This window comes from Euprymna scolopes, chromosome 44, assembly GCF_053919585.1.
Source record: "Euprymna scolopes isolate OS-2025 chromosome 44, ASM5391958v1, whole genome shotgun sequence".
NCBI lineage: Eukaryota > Metazoa > Mollusca > Cephalopoda > Sepiida > Sepiolidae > Euprymna > Euprymna scolopes.
In genome coordinates, this window is record NC_136525.1 from 35,757,802 (window position 1) to 35,775,629 (window position 17,828).

Genomic DNA, 17,828 nt, shown 5'->3' on the forward strand with positions numbered 1-17,828 from the left:
CGTAAGGGTCAGATTTGAATTATACGCTAATGAAAAAAACATTCGAAGTCGGATTAATGTAGTTTCATTTATTGTTGCGACTGGCTTTCAACACAGTTTCTCCTCTTCACTTTTTTTAAACAATTTCTTCCTTCATAAATTTCCAATTAACTGTAAGCAAACGCGGTTCCCATTTTGAGCACAGCTTTCTGATTGATAAATGCTCATGCAACATAGTCTCCTGATATCTTCAAATCCTTTATCACGTAAAATAAACGACCTCCCCGATAATATTGTGTCCGAGATGGGTATATTTGCTGCTGATACAACGTTCTATAATATGCACGAGGGAAGAGCAGATGTGCATAAATCTAAGATAATGGCAGAATTGTTAGAAAATGACCTTTAAACTATAGTGGAATGGGGTCGTAAATGGATGGTAACATTTAATGCTAGTAAAACTAAGCTGCTCTCCTTTAACAATTACAAGACGCCTCTTTAACCCCCTATATCCATGACAAATAGCGCCCTACCTGAGAATTCTACCTTCAAACTCCTCGGCCAAACATTTGCGGGCAATATTAACCACATGGCTCTGTATTTGCATGTGGCCGTCATACACACTTTGTTACATATCTGTTACATATCTGTTACGTTGACTTCCTTATCTTTATATTCATAGCGACTTTCTGGTAAACATTTTTTTAATTTCAAATTATTTGTAAACTCAAAGCGTTTCCTTTATCTTATTACCATTCGGTGTCTGAGTGTTTCTGTTTTGTTTTGTTTTGTTTGTTTGTTTGTTTGTTTGTTTGTTTTTTCGTATTTCGTTTCTATTGTTTTTCGTTCTTCATTTGCTATTCCTTAAAATTATCTTAACTCTATGTTTTACAGACTGCCGAGGAAGACATCGAGACATGATCCTTCTACTTCTATATTAATCTCCAAACACGGCAGACGTTCCAAAAGTAATACTTTCTTTTTTTTTTTCATCATAATAATACAATTTGCAGATCCCCTCTGATCCGTTCAGGCGGAATAAATATATATTCTCACTTTTATTCGTGTGGAACTAATCAAAAGAGATTTTTTTTTGCTCTGTGTGGCTCTAAATAAAATAATGCTTATTTGTTTCTGAAATAATGATTTGTTTGACGAACCGTTTCCGTAATAATTAGATATGTACATCCTGTTTTTTTTTCTATGAGTGTAATTCATAAAAAAAGTAAAACAAACATCGCGCCCAATAACAATAACAATGTGTATATCAACTTAAGGATTCGATTGCAAAACAAAAAAAATAACGAATAAAAAAAATTAAAATAGAAAAAAAACATAATACGAAAAACATTTCATAGTATTTATTATTAATTTATACATGCCATAAAGTATATATATATATATATATATATATATATATATATATATATATATATATATATATACTAGCATGGGTGCCCGACGTTGCCCGGGTATTTGGAGGTGTATGTTGAGCAACAAAAAAAACCGTCAATTTTTTTTAACTTTGACCCCTATTGTGACCCCTTAAAATTTACTGCTTTGGGCTCAAATCGAGTTACTTAGTTAGATCCATGTTCAAGGAACCTCTATCTAAAATTTTAAGTATGTAGACAAAATTGTCGGAGGAGTTTGGCAGAGTTCTCAAAGGTCAAATCGTTGAACTTTGACCCCTTAATCGCCAAATTTCTGGCCAAAACCCGATCACGTCGATTTTCCCAAATCTACCTAACCTGTATATCAAATTTCGAGTCTGTACACTAAAAGTTTACAGAGTTATTGCGTAGGGAAATGTATATGTATATCGGCATTTGTTTCCAGTCGTTCTGTACCTCACCTGCCACTTGTCTTTAACAATGTCGTCTCAGGAGAGATGCGGTTAGAGATTGCGCACCTCTTGCCACAAAAATTTCCCGCGCAAGCAACCCTTCGTGGGTATCAATAGTCTGTTCAATACTGAAGGAGCCTATATATATATATATGTAAGAGCAAATATTTAATAAAACATGTTAAAAAACACTTTGAAAAAGAGTTTAAAAAACATATTTAATTTGAAAAGGAAACATTAAATAAGTGGATAGGCCTTAATCCGCGGAGTTTCGAAGAAATACTTTCCTTCTCATCAGAGTGTTGGATTTAGCAAAATGCGGGATCGGATTTTGCTTGCAAAACTATTTGATGAAACTACAAAGATCTTACTTGATAACAAAAAGTGAAGCAGAGGGAATAGGTTTTATAAAAAAGTGATTTCACTTGAATGGATAGTCTGGTGAAGGGTAAAATTTCCAATGACGGTAAAATCCAAAAATGCAAATCCAAAAAAGTTAGTTAAATGTCCATTCGCACAAGTAAAATCCAAGGACATCACGTAATTGGAGGATGATTCAAAATAATCCAAAAGGCAAAAATCCGTGGAATAATTCATAAATAGGTACAAAGAAATGGGGAAAGAATTCCAATAATATTATTAAAAGAAAGATAAGATATGCGTTATACTCGGCTGCCGAGGCAAGGCGTTATTAAGAAAAATGAGTGAAGAAGAAGAGAGAAAAAAATGAGTGAAGAAGAAGAGAAAAAATTAAATGGTGATTGGCTTTTCTATTTTAAATTTAATTCAATGTCACAATGACCCAGACAAGATGCCGTTAAAAGGCGCCAAAAATATAGAGCAAAACAGAGGTCAACTGAAATGTACAAGTTATTACTTAAGAAAATATTAGCAGGAGTTATTAAAAGACACCAAATCAAAAAAAAACATTAAGGGGAGAGAACTCTAACTAGAATTACTTCCCCTCAAAGTAACAATATAATAAATTCTAAAAACGAACTGATCTCTTTCTGTAAACATAATCCAAATTTAATTGTGATAATTTGGAAATTACATAGATATTACTTTCACCTTTCAGATGTATATAATTTTTCTATTACATTATCGTTTTTTCTACATACTTTCTTAATACTTTATAACTTAATAACCCTTTATTTTAATTCTTTATTTCTTCTTTGTTTGGCCGGTTTTTTATCTGCAATTTCCGTTTTAGTGTTTAAATATTACTATCTATCAAATATGTCAATCTACCTACACATTCATATCCTGTATGTATATTTACTTATATTTTACTATATGCATTTACTTACATACTTACTTGCTTTATTCGGAATTTGTTGATACGGCAATTCTCTCCCCTTAAATTTAAAAAAAAAAGTTTTTTTTCATTTGGTGTCTTTTAATAACTTTCTGCTGTATATAGAGAAAACGCTATAGCTGAGAGAACTGTTCGAGATTGGTTTACCAGATTAAAACACGGTAATTTTGACCTCAATAATGTCCCCCGTTCCGGAAGACGAATCAAGATAGACGAAGACCAACCCAGGGATCTTTTTAAGGAATATGACCATCAGATTGTAAATAATTGGGTGAAAAGATGAAGTGTGATTTTGCGACAATTTCACGCCACCTCTAGTTGACGGAAGTCACAGAAAAACTTGGAGCATGGGTAGCACATGAACTTACTTTGCTGTTAAAAATCTTGGATTTTTTTTTTTTTAAACGGCGGGAACTTATGCAAAAATCTAATATATATATATAATGGGACGATTCCAATATTTTTCCCGATTCCGATACAAGTACCGATTCCGATTCCGATTCTTTATAAATTTCTAACTATTTAACTATAAAGTTGCTATTTTCCCTGGTTTCTGTGAAAAAAAACATGTTAAATATGCTGATATTTTTCTAAACGTAAAAATATTTATAGATTTTTGCTTTTCTCGTATTTTAAAATCAATAAATATTGAAAGTTGAAAGTTTAAAATTTAAAATCTTAAAGATGAATATGCTCAATATTCGAGATGGAGCATATTCATATATATATATATATACAGAGAGAGAGAGAAAAAGAGTAAGACAGACAGAGAGAGAGGGGAGACAGAGAGTAAGAGAGAGGAAGAGAGAGAGAGAAAAAGAGTAAGACAGACAGAGAGAGAGGGGGGAGAGAGAGAGAGTAAGAGAGAGGAAGAGAGAGAGAAAAAGAAAGAGTTCATACAAAAAGAAATGATATCGTTATTTATTACGATTCCAAAACATATAAGATTAACTATAATTAGGCGTACGATCGTTTCTAAGCCGATGAATACATTTTTTTCCTATTTTTTACTTTATTCCAAATATTTCCCTTCTCCGGCGCCTTTTCCAAAAGATCAAAACAAAGAAGTCAAGTACAACGAAATAAAATAATATTTTCTATTTATTAAATAAAATAAATATCAAATCATTACAGGTAAAAAAAAAAAAAAAGCATGTGAATATAAATTTATGATACTCCTAATAATATTAATAATATTATTATTAATAATAATAATAATATTAATAGTAATAATAATAATAATAATAATAATAATAATAATAATAATAATAATAATCACAATAATAATATTTTGAGTAGATGAAGCGAGAAATTACTAGTCATCATAAGTACAAATATTTACGTAAGCTTTCTTATAAATAGTATCATTAATAAAGCAATTACTATATATATATATATATATATATATATATATATATATATATATATATATATATTAATTTTAAATTATTAGATCAGAGAGTGTGCATTCCATCACCTAATTGTATTAATCAATTCAAAGTTAATTATTTCAAGAACAAGAAAGAGAGAAGGGTAGAGAGAGAGAGAGAGAGAGAGCGGTGGGGGTGAATAAACAAAAAAATATTGGGCCCAGTTGGGTCAAGTTCAAATTTAAGTAAGCCACGCATAGAGGAACACGACGCCATTTCTCGACACTCCCCAGGCGCGAAAACGTACACGTGGCGCCATCGGAAAACTAGTAATCGATCACAATTCAGAGTACTGCTTCGACCAGACTCAACTGAAACGGGTAGGTTCAAATATATATACATATATGTGCGTGTGTATGTTTTATGTATAATGCTTCGTTTTTGTCGATTCTAATTAATCATGGGCCCACGTGTTTAGACGTCTCTACAAGTTTTTTAAAACCGTAGCGTGGTTTGAAACAAAAGCCTCATAAAAAAAATATTACACTACACTACCAAAAATTCCGATAATATATATATATATATATATATATATATATATATATATATATATATAAATATATATATACGAGCAAAAAGTTAATAAAACATGTAAAAAACACTTTGAAAAAGAGTTAAAAACCTATTTAATCTGAAAAGGAAACACTAGATAAGTGGATAGGCCTTAATCCGCGGAGTTTCGAAGAAATACTTTCCTTCTCATCAAAGGGTAGGATTTAGCAAAATGCGGGATCGGATTTTGCATGCAAAGGTATTTGATGAATCAACAAGTAAGTCAAAGATCTTACTTGATAACAAAAAAAGTGAAGCAGAGCGAATATATATATATATATATATATATATATATATATATATATATATATATATATATATATGACAATTCTTTTTATTTATGAAGTTCGATGTAAGTTAAATATAACTAGAAAGTATATACAAATAAATAACAAAAAGTCTATATTCAAAAATCCAAGATGTTTAGCATCTTACCGTTTATTTTTTATATATATATATATATATATATATATATATATATATATATATATATATATATATTATATATATATATATATTTATTTTAAAATGGAGGTGGAAGGATCTGAATACTCAACGTTTCGCCCGATTTATGCGGGCTTCTTCAAGAGGGATGGTCATTGACGAGAGAGTCGGAGGGTTGGGGCTATATATAATGATGGAGGAGAGCAACGTGTTTTCCTTATGTACATTATTTACTTAATCTATCACCGCTATATTTCCAGACGCAATCTTTTTTTAATCTCTACGATATTTTAACTCTTAGACGTAATCCACCACACTAGTTTACTCTAATTTATTTTCTCTCATAAAATGTATATATATATATATATGTATATATGACATCTAATTTACATAAGGAAAACAAGCTGCTCTCCCCCATCATTATATATAGCCCCAATCCTCCGACTCTCTCGTCAATGACCATCCCTCTTGAAGAAGGCTGAATAAATTCGGCGAAACGTTGAGTATTCAGGTCCTTCCACCTCCATTTTATTTCATATCGTCGGATTTAATCCAGCTCAAGAATCATATATATATATATATATATATATATATATATATATATATATATATATATATATATATATACATATATTATTATTATTATTATTATTATTATTATTATTATTATTATTATTATTATTAGTGAGTCTAGTACGACAACCATTATGCTAGCTTAACACGTTTTAAAAAGTGTTTTCCACATAAAATAGAATAAAGAGATATAATATTTCATGTATTGGTTTTCAGTATTTACTCCAACAGTGCTCAATATATGAATAGAGATAAGTAGAAAGTCATGAAAATAGATATGGTAATTAAGCTATATAGTGTTTCATCTTCGTAAAGACTCGTCAGCTTATAGCTTAACTACCTCATATATTTTCATATCCTAGTATATATATATATATATATATATATATATATATATATATATATATAAAGCGTTGAATATTTACATCCTCTGACAATGATATTAAAAGTCTTATTTTTATAGCTAAGAGTTCTTAAGACTAATTTCTTAATATACTCAGTCATGGATATGCAAGCGACTACATAATGTTTACTAATTTTGTATTCCTATAAAAAAAAAAGTTTCTTTCTTAGGACTGCACGCCTGTTAAAATCTGTTCCGTTTTCCTGCCTTCCAACTGACTACGATATGGTTGTCTTCAAGTCTAACGTGAACAAGTTCTTGATGAGTCGTCTCCTTAAATAATCCAATTTATATAATTTCTACTTCTAACGATTTCTACGATAGTGTCTCATTGACTACTGTACACTCATTAACCCTTATGATTGTGGCCTCCGGGCTTTGATAAGTGGTGATTACTTTGTAAAAAAAATAATTAATTAATGGAATACTGTTGCCACATATGGGCAGGAGCTGCTAGAAAAGACTTGTCCTGCCTTGATAGGGTTCAAAATAGACTTCGTGGCCTGGTGGGAGATGTCCTTTTTTCTTCGCTGCAACCTCTATCTCACAGAAGAGATGTTGCGAGTTTGTCTTTGCTTTATCGTTATTTTCATGGAAAGTGTTCGACTGAGCTTCAATCTATGGTCCCCCCCTCGCCAAACTTTCACAAGAAACACTAGACTAGCTGAAAACATTATCAATAATTTTTCCCACTTTTTATATGTGCCTAAACCTAAACATAGATTCCATGATCAAAGCTTCTTTCTTAGAACTGCACGCCTGTGGAATTGTCTTCCGTTTTCCTGCTTTCCAGCTGTCTATAATATGGTTGTCTTCATGTCCAACGTGAACAAGTTTCTGAAGAGCCGTTCCACTTAAGTTAACAAATTTACCGAACTTCCATTACTATCGATTACTATATTGTCCTTTTGACTACTCTGCACTCTTTAACCCTTATCCTTGAGTGGCCTATCGGCCTTGATAAGTGGTGATTACTTTGTAAAAAAGAATCATTTTTATGTTTTCTTATTAGATGATTAGTTCCATTTAATTATTACGCTTAATTCTTTTTATGCATAGTTTCTACATTCTGCATGCTTGCGTAGAATTTACGATGAAAACGTTTTAGCGCATGCGATTGTTTCTTTGTCGGCGTATGTGCGAAAAATCTCTATCAAATTCCTCTCAAAACTTGAAATTTTATATATAGGTTAATTTGAACGTGTGGCGCACTTTCGATTTTTTTTTTAAACCTGAATAAATAGTTGCTAAGTGGAAAAAAAAAACAGTCGAGCTTGTGGGAATAAATCAATTAACTTCAGAACATGCGTACATAAACATTGTTAGCTTGAAGTCTCTTTATTTTTAGCTTTTGATGGTCCATTCGGCGATAGCTCAGGTGGTAACTACGATAGCTGGAGCCCTGATTGTTTTGCTTTCGATTCCAGATGATAGCACGGAAGCCATTTTTTTAACCTTTGAAATCATTACTAGATATATTGGGTACAATATAATGATCAACAGAAAATTTGCTCTATAATAATAAATATGAAATCTGCATGAATTAAAATATCATATTTAAGCTATCATATTTAAAATATCATATTTATGACTGGGAAACACCGGGCAGCCGGCTAGTGTTTATATAATGCACCGTTGAAGAAAATACTGAAAATCGGTTCCTAAAATATTATAACTCATGATATTTTAGGTGGACCCATGAAATAATTTATAAAAATGAGAATAGGTGTGAGGACAATTCTCGACCTAGATACTCAACGAATTTTTTATCTTCATACATGAAATGTTGTTTATAGGGTATTCAGCTACGTGAAAAACTTTTTAATGGGTTTTCAACCAGAAAAGGGGCTGTTAAGAGGTCAAATTGAAAAATTGGTACGGGGGGGGGGTCATCGGATTTTTATCTGTTTGCTAATTGTTTCATGAATGCGCATGCGTGAATCGTTCACGTGACAGATTCCTTGGGTTAAGAATAAGTAGGTTTGAAAACACCTTTTAAAACGTGTCAAGCTGGCATATTGGTTATCGTACTAGACTCGCTGTCTTTAGATTTTTGTTTCAATCTCAACTCGAGTATTTTTCTTTTACTTACAGGAAGTGAACTGTTTAGGAAAAACATAATACTTACATGCACGTGTCTACGTTTCTGTATGAATTCAAATATAATATTTATATATTTATGCGTATTTCATCACCGGGCAACGTTCGGCGGGCTGCTAGTATATATATATATATATGTGCATGTAAGTATTATGTTTTTCCTAAACAGTTCACTTCCTGTAAGTAAAAGAAAAATACTCGAGTTGAGATTGAAACAAAAATCTAAAGACAGCGGGCTGCTAGTATATATATATATATATATATATATATATATATATATATATATATATATATATATATATATATATATATATATACTAGCAGCCCGCCGAACGATGAAATACGCATAAATATATAAATATTATATTTTAATTCATACAGAAACGTAGACATGTAGTAATAGTATTGAGCACTTTCTTTATGTTTTTACTAATTACCTTTTTTGCTATATATATATATTTTGCTATATATATAAGAAAGCGCTCAATACTATTGCAGAGCAAATATGTTTTATTTTTTTTATTACCGTTTTATCTGCTTAGCTACACATGGTTACTGGGCCGTTAATACAATTCGGTAACTGAAACATGTGTAACTAAGCAGATAAAACGGTAATAAAAAAGTAAAACCTATATATATATATATAACTACTTAATTTACTCACATGAAATTAATATACGAAAGTATAAATTTATGCGTAAACTAAGTATTTACTTCAAAAGTGCTCAATACGTAGATAGAGCTAGTTAGTAAGTTATAAAATATATATGGCGATTAAGCTACACTGAATATTACGCGTTTCATCCACTCTAGGACTCTTCAGGCTTATGCGCGAATTTTGTGGTTGTTTGTCGTTTTTATATACGCAACCATAAGCCTGAAGAGTCCTAGAGTGGATGAAACGCAGAATATTCAGTGTAGCTTAATCGCCATATATATTTTATAACTTACTATATATATATATATATATATATATATATATATATATATATATATATATATATATGAAGAGAGAAGTTTACTTTGTTATCTATATATTGTTTTGCTTATATATACTAAGCTTAAATATGTTGATTAAATGTACATGAGACCAATATTTTAAAAGTGCTCAATAAAGTAGAGCATTAGTATAATATACACATGTACACACACATATATATATGTGTGTGTACATTTTATACTAAGGTTCTGCTTTGTATTGATTATTTTTATATTAGTCTTCAATTAATTTCATCAGAATATTTTAACTTAATAACATATAATGAGCCAAACACTACGTATTATTTAATAGTGTTTGCCTAAATGAAAATATGCTGCCTAAAAATAAATAATATATGTATGTGTTTGTGTTCATATGTATCTCTGTATATATTTTTCATGATACTTGCATATATATATATATATATATATATATATAGTAGAGATTTAGAAGGCTATCACAATGCGAGGAATGAAATATAGTTGTTGTTGGTGAAAGGCGACAAAAACAAGTGGCAATTTACAAATCAATAATACATACATATATGTCTATATATACATATATTTATTCAGTTGTATTAGATACAAATGCCTTACTTGTTATGTCTGCGACAATATTCATTATTAATTTCGAAAACAATTCCCTTTTCAAATGGTAGACGTGACAAATCGATTCAAAGCATGCTAGATGATGGAGCGGAAGTTGGGTAGCTGTGTGGGGCTTCGGAGCAAACGTAAGGAGGGGATTTATGTATGGTCTGATTAGGTAATTAACATGTTTATTTTTATTTTTATTTTTTTTTAGTTTATAACTTGTTGCTTTAGTGTGAGCTTTTTTAATTTTGTATGTTCTCTGTTTATTGTGTTGTCTTTATTGTTATTATTATTATTTATTTATTCATTTATTATTCTTTGATTTTTTCCTGCTGACATGTATTAGGTGGGATGACTGTGTATCTAGGTCACGTAAGTCGTTAGTAGGTTGTGTCCGGTTAGCTTTTGAAGGATAAAAGTAGGAGTGGGATGTGAGAGAGGAGGAGAGGGTGCGGGATGGTTCGCTCCCAGTCAGCTGCTGGTTGTTTAGGTTGGTGTTGCGGTTGTCAGGAATAGGAAGATAGGTGGGAAGGGGGCACTGGGTTGACATTTCTTGGTAGTTATTAATTTATCTATTTTCATAAAACTATAAGTGGTAATAGATGGGACATTTTTTTTTCATTTAATTCTATATTGTTATTGTTTATTAATTTATTTGTGTTTGTTGTTAGAGTTATTACTGTTTGGATAGGTGGGTTAGCTTAAATCAAAGTTTTTTTTTAATTGGTTTATGTTACTTCAGTTAACTATTTTTTTAAATTATTTTTTGTTTTTATATATATTGCTGTTTTTTACTTATTTATTGAATTTCTTTTATTTTAATTTTTTTATTCTTTATTTTTTTGTATATATAATTTATATGGGAGGGGGCTTGTAGTTGTCCAGTCTGGACTGTGAGTTGGTGTATGGGCGGTGTGCAGTGGTATACCTGTTCTAATGGGTTAGAGTTGTAATGGTAAGTCTTTTTATAATTGGTTTATGTTACTTAAGTTAACTATTTTCTTTTTATTATTTTTTGTTTTTATATATATTGCTGAGACATAAATGAGGATTTTAATGAAACCCTCGAGATGAAATGTTAACACAAAGAAAATACGAAGAAAACCAAAAATAAAGAGAAATAAATACTTTGCATGCAATAGCGAAAGTGATTGTTATATGAATGAATTGAACTTTGCACAAACATCGTACGATAAATTAAAGTCTTCATCTAAAATATTCTATTTTCTTTTTTCTTTTTTCTTTCTATTATTGTTTTTTTATTCGTCCGTTCTTTCATTATATCCTTCTTTTGTTTCTCGTTTTATTCGCATCCATCGTTCTGTAGAAAACATAAGTACTCAACACAAAATGACACTTGATGAAGCCTCGCCTTAATTAACTCCAATAATAAAACGGGCAATCAATGTATTTAATTGATCTTCTGATTGCATAATTCGTTGTAATTAAACTGTTGATGCAAATACAGGTTGCCTTAATAAGCTTACCATATTTGCAAACAAAAACGAAATAACTACACTAATATAAGATAAAACTTGTAAACAGAGCTATATATATATATATATATATATATATATATATATATATATATATGTGTGTGTGTGTGGCTTGAGGTAGTTACTTGTCTAGCCGCACTGATGAGCTTTGAAACAGCGAAGCAGTACTGTATGTTGATGACTATAATGCTCCCTATCTTGGAAGCATATTAGGAAGTAATATACAAACTACCATTAGCGTATTAAGCGATGCTCTTTATGCAAACAAATTGAGCTTAGGTATTTGGACAATGTCAAAACATTGTTAATTCACTGCCCACATAGCAGCAGCCGAATGGCGCAACGGTTAGAAACTCCGACTGCCAATTGGGCGATCAGGTTTCTTGAGGTAATTGTTTGTCTAGCCGCACTGATGAGCTGTGAAACAGCGAAACAGTACTGTATGTGGATGACTATATATATATATATATATATATATATATATATATATATATATATATATATATTATGACAGCCCCTTTAAGAAAATCGTTTCTTATCGTTGAACACTTTCAGTTGAATTAAAGACGGTCAATTTAGCCCTTATGCGTAGATCATCATATAATGATTATATCACTCTGACAGACGTTAAACAGCATTTTTAAAAATAAACGTTTAAAATTCAACAGTATTTCCCGCGGTTAACGGTAGCCGAATGGATTGGGTCCTTGCTAATGAATCTTCTGTCGCCTGCTGTTAATCGTGACACCCTGCACTGATGATTCCCAAAAAAGATGAAACACTAGTGTCTGTAGGTATTTAATAATTATTATAGTAAATCATTAAGGCATAATCACGTTGACACACCGGTTCTCGCCAGATCACCGAAGTTAAGCAACATTGAGTCTGGCTAGTACCAGATGGGTGACCATTTGGGAATTCACTCATCTCGGCATTGTTTCTAGTCGTCCTGTACGTCAATTTGCCACTGGTATGTAACAATGTCGACTCAGGAGAGGCGTGGTTGGGATTGCGCAACTCTTGCCACACAAATTTCACGCGCAGGCACCTTTACAGTGAGTATCCATAGTCTGCTAAGACTGAAGAAAGCCACATATATATATATATATATATATATATATATATATATATATATATATAGAGAGAGAGAGAGAGAGAGAGAGAGAGAGACAGACAGACAGACAGACAGACAGACAGACAAACAGACAGACAGACAGACAGAGATGCGATACAGATGCGACACAGAATTTCTGTCAATTGAGAATTGTGATGACTACGTGGAAAAAATAAATTCCGCAGCAAAAAAAAATATATATATATACAGTGATGATCATATTTATTGGCACGGTAAAATAAAAGTTAAATTTTGTCTAATAAATTCTAAAAAAGGGATTAAATTAAAGAAAATAACAAAGTATATTATGTATTTTTAACTGGCCTTTCCGATGCAGCAATCGGATTTTAGAAAAAATAAATAACAAAGGAACAACAAACATAATTGCAAAAAACCCTTGTTCAAAATTATTGGCACGATTTATTTAATAATCAATTGTATAGCCTTTGGCCTTGATTACCTTCCTCAGTCGCTTTTCATAGTTTACAACCAAGTTGTTGCACTCTTCAGTAGTAATTTTAGCCCACTCTTCCTGACAATAATCCTCCAATTGAATAAGATTCTTAGGCTTCCTTTGCATTACCCTCAATTTTAATGTTCTCCATAAATTTTCAATTGGATTAAGGTCTGGGCTTTGTGATGGCCACTCCAAAACATTAATATGATTGTCCTCAAGCCATTTCTTAGTCAGTTTAGCCGAATGCTTTGGGTCATTATCTTGCATGAACCACCAACGACGACCAAGTGAGAGCTCTTTAGCAGAGTCTTTCAGGTTTTCATCCAATATTTTAACATAATCTTCCTTTTTTATGCTACCTGTGACCTTAACAAGTCGCCCTGGTCCAGAGGCAGCAAAGGATCCCCAAAACATCAAACTGCCTCCACCGTGCTTCACTGTGGGTATGGTGTTCTTAGGCAGGAAAGCTTCGCCAGATTTTCTGTAAATATAAGACACTTTATTATGGCCAAATAACTCTATTTTCGTTTCGTCAGTCCATAGAACACGTTTCCAGAATGCAACATCTTTATCAATATGACGTTTTGCAAAGGCTAGCCTTGCTTTCAGGTGCATAGGCTTCAATAAGGGAGTCTTTCTCGGACGACATGCTTTTAAACCAGCTCTCTTCAAAACTCTACCAACTGTATGTCGAGATACATTCACTCCAGAGGTGCTCTGTTCATCAACAATCTCCCCAACAGAGATCCTTGGGTTTTGTTTTACTTGTCGAACAATTTTCCATTCATCTCTTGGGGAAAGAATCCTTTTTCTCCCTCTACCCTCTAAACTCATAACGTGGCCTTGCGATTTGAACTTGTTTATTATGGCTCTAACAGTGGATTTGGGAAGGTTTAGCTTCTTTGAAATCTTATCATAGCCCTCCCCATTGGTATGGCATGCTACAACAAGCTTCCTGACGTCTTCGCTGTGTTCCTTAGTTTTAACCATGGCGATTGAAAATTATAATTTAGTCACTTATAATAGTTTAAATAAATCGCTATCTAAAAATTATCTGAAAAAAATTATTCACTGAATTAGCGTTAAACAAGCATAATATGGCTATAAAAAAGTTCAGAAAGCACGTAAACCGGAAATTGATTGATATTATACTGATACTAAAAGAAAAACAAAGCCGTGCCAATAATTTTGAACAAGGGTTTTTTGCAATTGTTTGTTGTTCCTTTGTTATTTATTTTTTCTAAAATCCGATTGCTGCATCGGAAAGGCCAGTTAAAAATACATAATATACTTTGTTATTTTCTTTAATTTAATCCCTTTTTTAGAATTTATTAGACAAAATTTAACTTTTATTTTACCGTGCCAATAAATATGATCATCACTGTATATGTGTGTGTGTGTGTGTGTGTGTGTGTGTGTGTGTGTGTGTGTGTGTGTGTGTGAGAGAGAGAGAGAGAGATAAGTCACAGATTAGAAATTAAGTGAATATCCTGTTAGATATTACATTGAGGTAATACTTTCAGAGCGATCCTAGCCAAAAAGGTAAAGCTCAATATATAAAAATGGAGCAATATATGGGTTTAATGTTTAAAGTTAAATTCTGTAGATTAAAATATATATAAATATATTTAAGTTGAGAATTTATTGTTTGAAACAAGGACTATATGGAGAAAAAGTATATTTATTTCCTTAATGCATGAATTTTCAATAAATGCACATATCATCAGAGAAAATGAAATGCAATTAACAAAATGTTTTGCTTTTCAGCACATATCTTGAAAATATTATTTGAAAAGTTATTTAAATGGTGCTTAAAAGTCATAGAAAAAGGATATCATACAACCTGGGTAGTCCAATGTCAAAATGAGTTCAATAGTTTCGAGGATATTACTGCCAGGTTGGGCGAGTAGTGATCCAAGGGAAAATCAGAGGTGATCCAGAATATTTGGATTAAGGAAATAAATATAATTTTTCTCCATATATATTGTTTCAAACAATAAATTCTCAACTTTAATATATTTGTATATATTTTAATCTTCAGAATTTAACTTTGATAATTAAACATATATATATATGCAAGCAAAAGTACCCATCGTTGACTGGGTTCAAAAACAGCCTACAGAAAATGGACTCTCATTTATGAAAGTATGATAGGTTTTGAAAAGGAAGAGTTGTAAAGAGATAGCTTCGAATTTGGGGGTATGAAAACCAAAGCAAAATATGATGAAAGTAAAAATAAAATAGATAAACCCCATAATTTATTATACCATACCTGTTCACACTGAAACACTAATCACAATATTCTGTGGATCTATATTAAAAAACCTTGTTAAACTTTGTGACATATTTCCATTCTATGGAGGTCGGGCGCGAACGAATACCCCATAATTTTATTATACCATATTTCTTCAAACTGAAACATAATTATAAAAGTATACTTACGCAGATAGATATGAAAAATCTTTATTAAAGTTTGTGCTTATTTCCATTCTATGTAGGCCAGGCGCGAACGCAGACCTCTCAATTTTATTATACCATCCCTATTTAAGTTAAAACATACCTGTCAAAGTATTATTATGTACATCTATATCAAAAACCCTTGTAACGTTTTTTTTTTTTTTTTCATTTTTAAATTCTTTATTTCCATACTTTGTGGACCAGGCGCGAACGCAGGCCCCACAATTTTAATGAACCACCGTTCTGCCAGATCAAAGACACTCATTCCTGTGTCTTGATACATCTTCTATCATTATATGTGATCAGTTTTCTATAATAGTCAACCATATAGGAGCCTATTCTAACCCCCACACACACATACAGACGTTCAGCTTTATATTATATATATATATATATATATATATATATATATATATATATATATATATATATATATATATGACAAACTGTCTACATTCCAAATTTCAAGATGTTGTCCATCTTCACGTTTATTTCTTTCAACATGTTCAAATTTTCAATTCTTGACAGCACCTGTTTCGTAGTGCAGGATCATTCATGCTATTCATGTCAATTTTTTTTAATCTATTCTATCCTGACTCATCCGGAAAATCTGAACTCATATACTTTAAAATAAAATGAAAAGTTCAAGTTGGGGCATGATTACAAAAGTTTTAATGTGTATATTCATTTTAATGTGTATATTCAAAACTTCTACAATGGAGTTCAGTTTTGTACATATTTAACTTTATAACCTATTTCTTTTCCTTCGTTATATGTGTGTGTTTTTCTTTACTTTCTTTATTTTTCGTTTTTAAATAATTCTATTTTTATTTTTCTTACTTTCAGTTGGTTCTTGCTGACCCACAGCGTGTGACGTGTTCATCGCTTAAAAGCGCAGCCATCATGAATGTAATCACACCCAGGGGATTCGGCGACCGTCGCTATTACAACTACGACCGATACAACGACCATAAAAGTGGACATTACTACACCAACTTTCGCACCAGCAACAATAACAACAATTACACGTACAATTGCAGTAGTAATTACGGCAACAATGGCTATTATAACACCAATAACAACCAGAATTATAAAAGCTACCCTGTCAATAACAACGTTCGGTATAGGTACCCAATCGATCAACCCAGTCGTTTTGCAGTTAACGACCAACGAGGTATAATACCTCGTGACTGTTTCGTTGACGTGCACGAAAAACGCGTACGCGGTTTCGACCCCATTTCTGGTGCTCTGGAAAATGTGTGCAGCAAGACAGTCCACGTTGTCCAACCATATGGCGAAGCATGCAGGTATGAAAGACTCTCCAAAAGCCAAGGCGTTACAAGCCAAGTGACGATGGAACGAAGCATTGAGGCCGTCGCGGATATGCGCAGCCGGAGCCCACCGGTTTTCATCGAAAAGCTTAGCGTCAATATCAAAGTCAGTTTTACAGAACCAGGTTCGGGTCGGCAAAGAGTTATGCAGCAGAAATGTGTTGTCCAGGGAGTCAAGCCGGTGTTTATCCAACCAACGTTTCATTGTCCAAGATATTAAAGTGTTCACTCTACAATTATCGACTTTATTAGATAAAGAATTTGATAGTCAATTCTGGCTTCATCTTTTTCTTTTTATCGTTGATCAATTTTATGAAGTTTTCATCATCATCATCTAGTTATGCTTATATAATGGATCTTCGTCGTTATCTTCCTGGTGTGATGGGTGGCAGTGATAGTACATTTTACTATGAGAGTAATTTACTTCGATTTACTTTATGCGTGAATATTTTCAAGGTAAATATCTTCGTTGCTATGTTGCTAATAACATACCGAACAGATCTAAATATTAAAAAGTAATGGGTGTAATGTTTGGCAGTTATAGTATATCTGACAATAAGAGTAAAATTTACTCCGACTTCTTTATCAAGTAGATCTAAATATTAAAAAGGAATAAATCTATCAGAACGTAAAATTCTTTTTCTAACAACATAGATAATAAGTGCCAGAAATTACTAATTAAACATATTTATTTTGTATACCTTTTGCTACAGAATCTATCGATTACCATTGTGAGGGAAATAATTCACTTTTAGT

The 17,828-nt window shown here is 31.8% G+C and overlaps 1 protein-coding gene across 1 annotated transcript; it reads left to right on the forward strand.

The window, feature by feature from the left end:
* Positions 1–4,747: 4,747 nt before the first annotated feature.
* Positions 4,748–17,344, forward strand: LOC145268792 (uncharacterized). Its single transcript, XM_080124406.1, has 2 exons — positions 4,748–4,893; positions 16,588–17,344. The coding sequence occupies exon 2, from the start codon at positions 16,645–16,647 to the stop codon at positions 17,290–17,292; it is 648 nt and encodes a 215-aa protein (XP_079980532.1). The 5' UTR covers positions 4,748–4,893; positions 16,588–16,644; the 3' UTR covers positions 17,293–17,344.
* The last annotated feature ends 484 nt before the right edge of the window (positions 17,345–17,828 follow it).

Bases quoted from the DNA above. Each gene is read 5' to 3' on its own strand.
- LOC145268792 (XM_080124406.1), top strand. From the start codon at position 16,645: ATGAATGTAATCACACCCAGGGGATTCGGCGACCGTCGCTATTACAAC.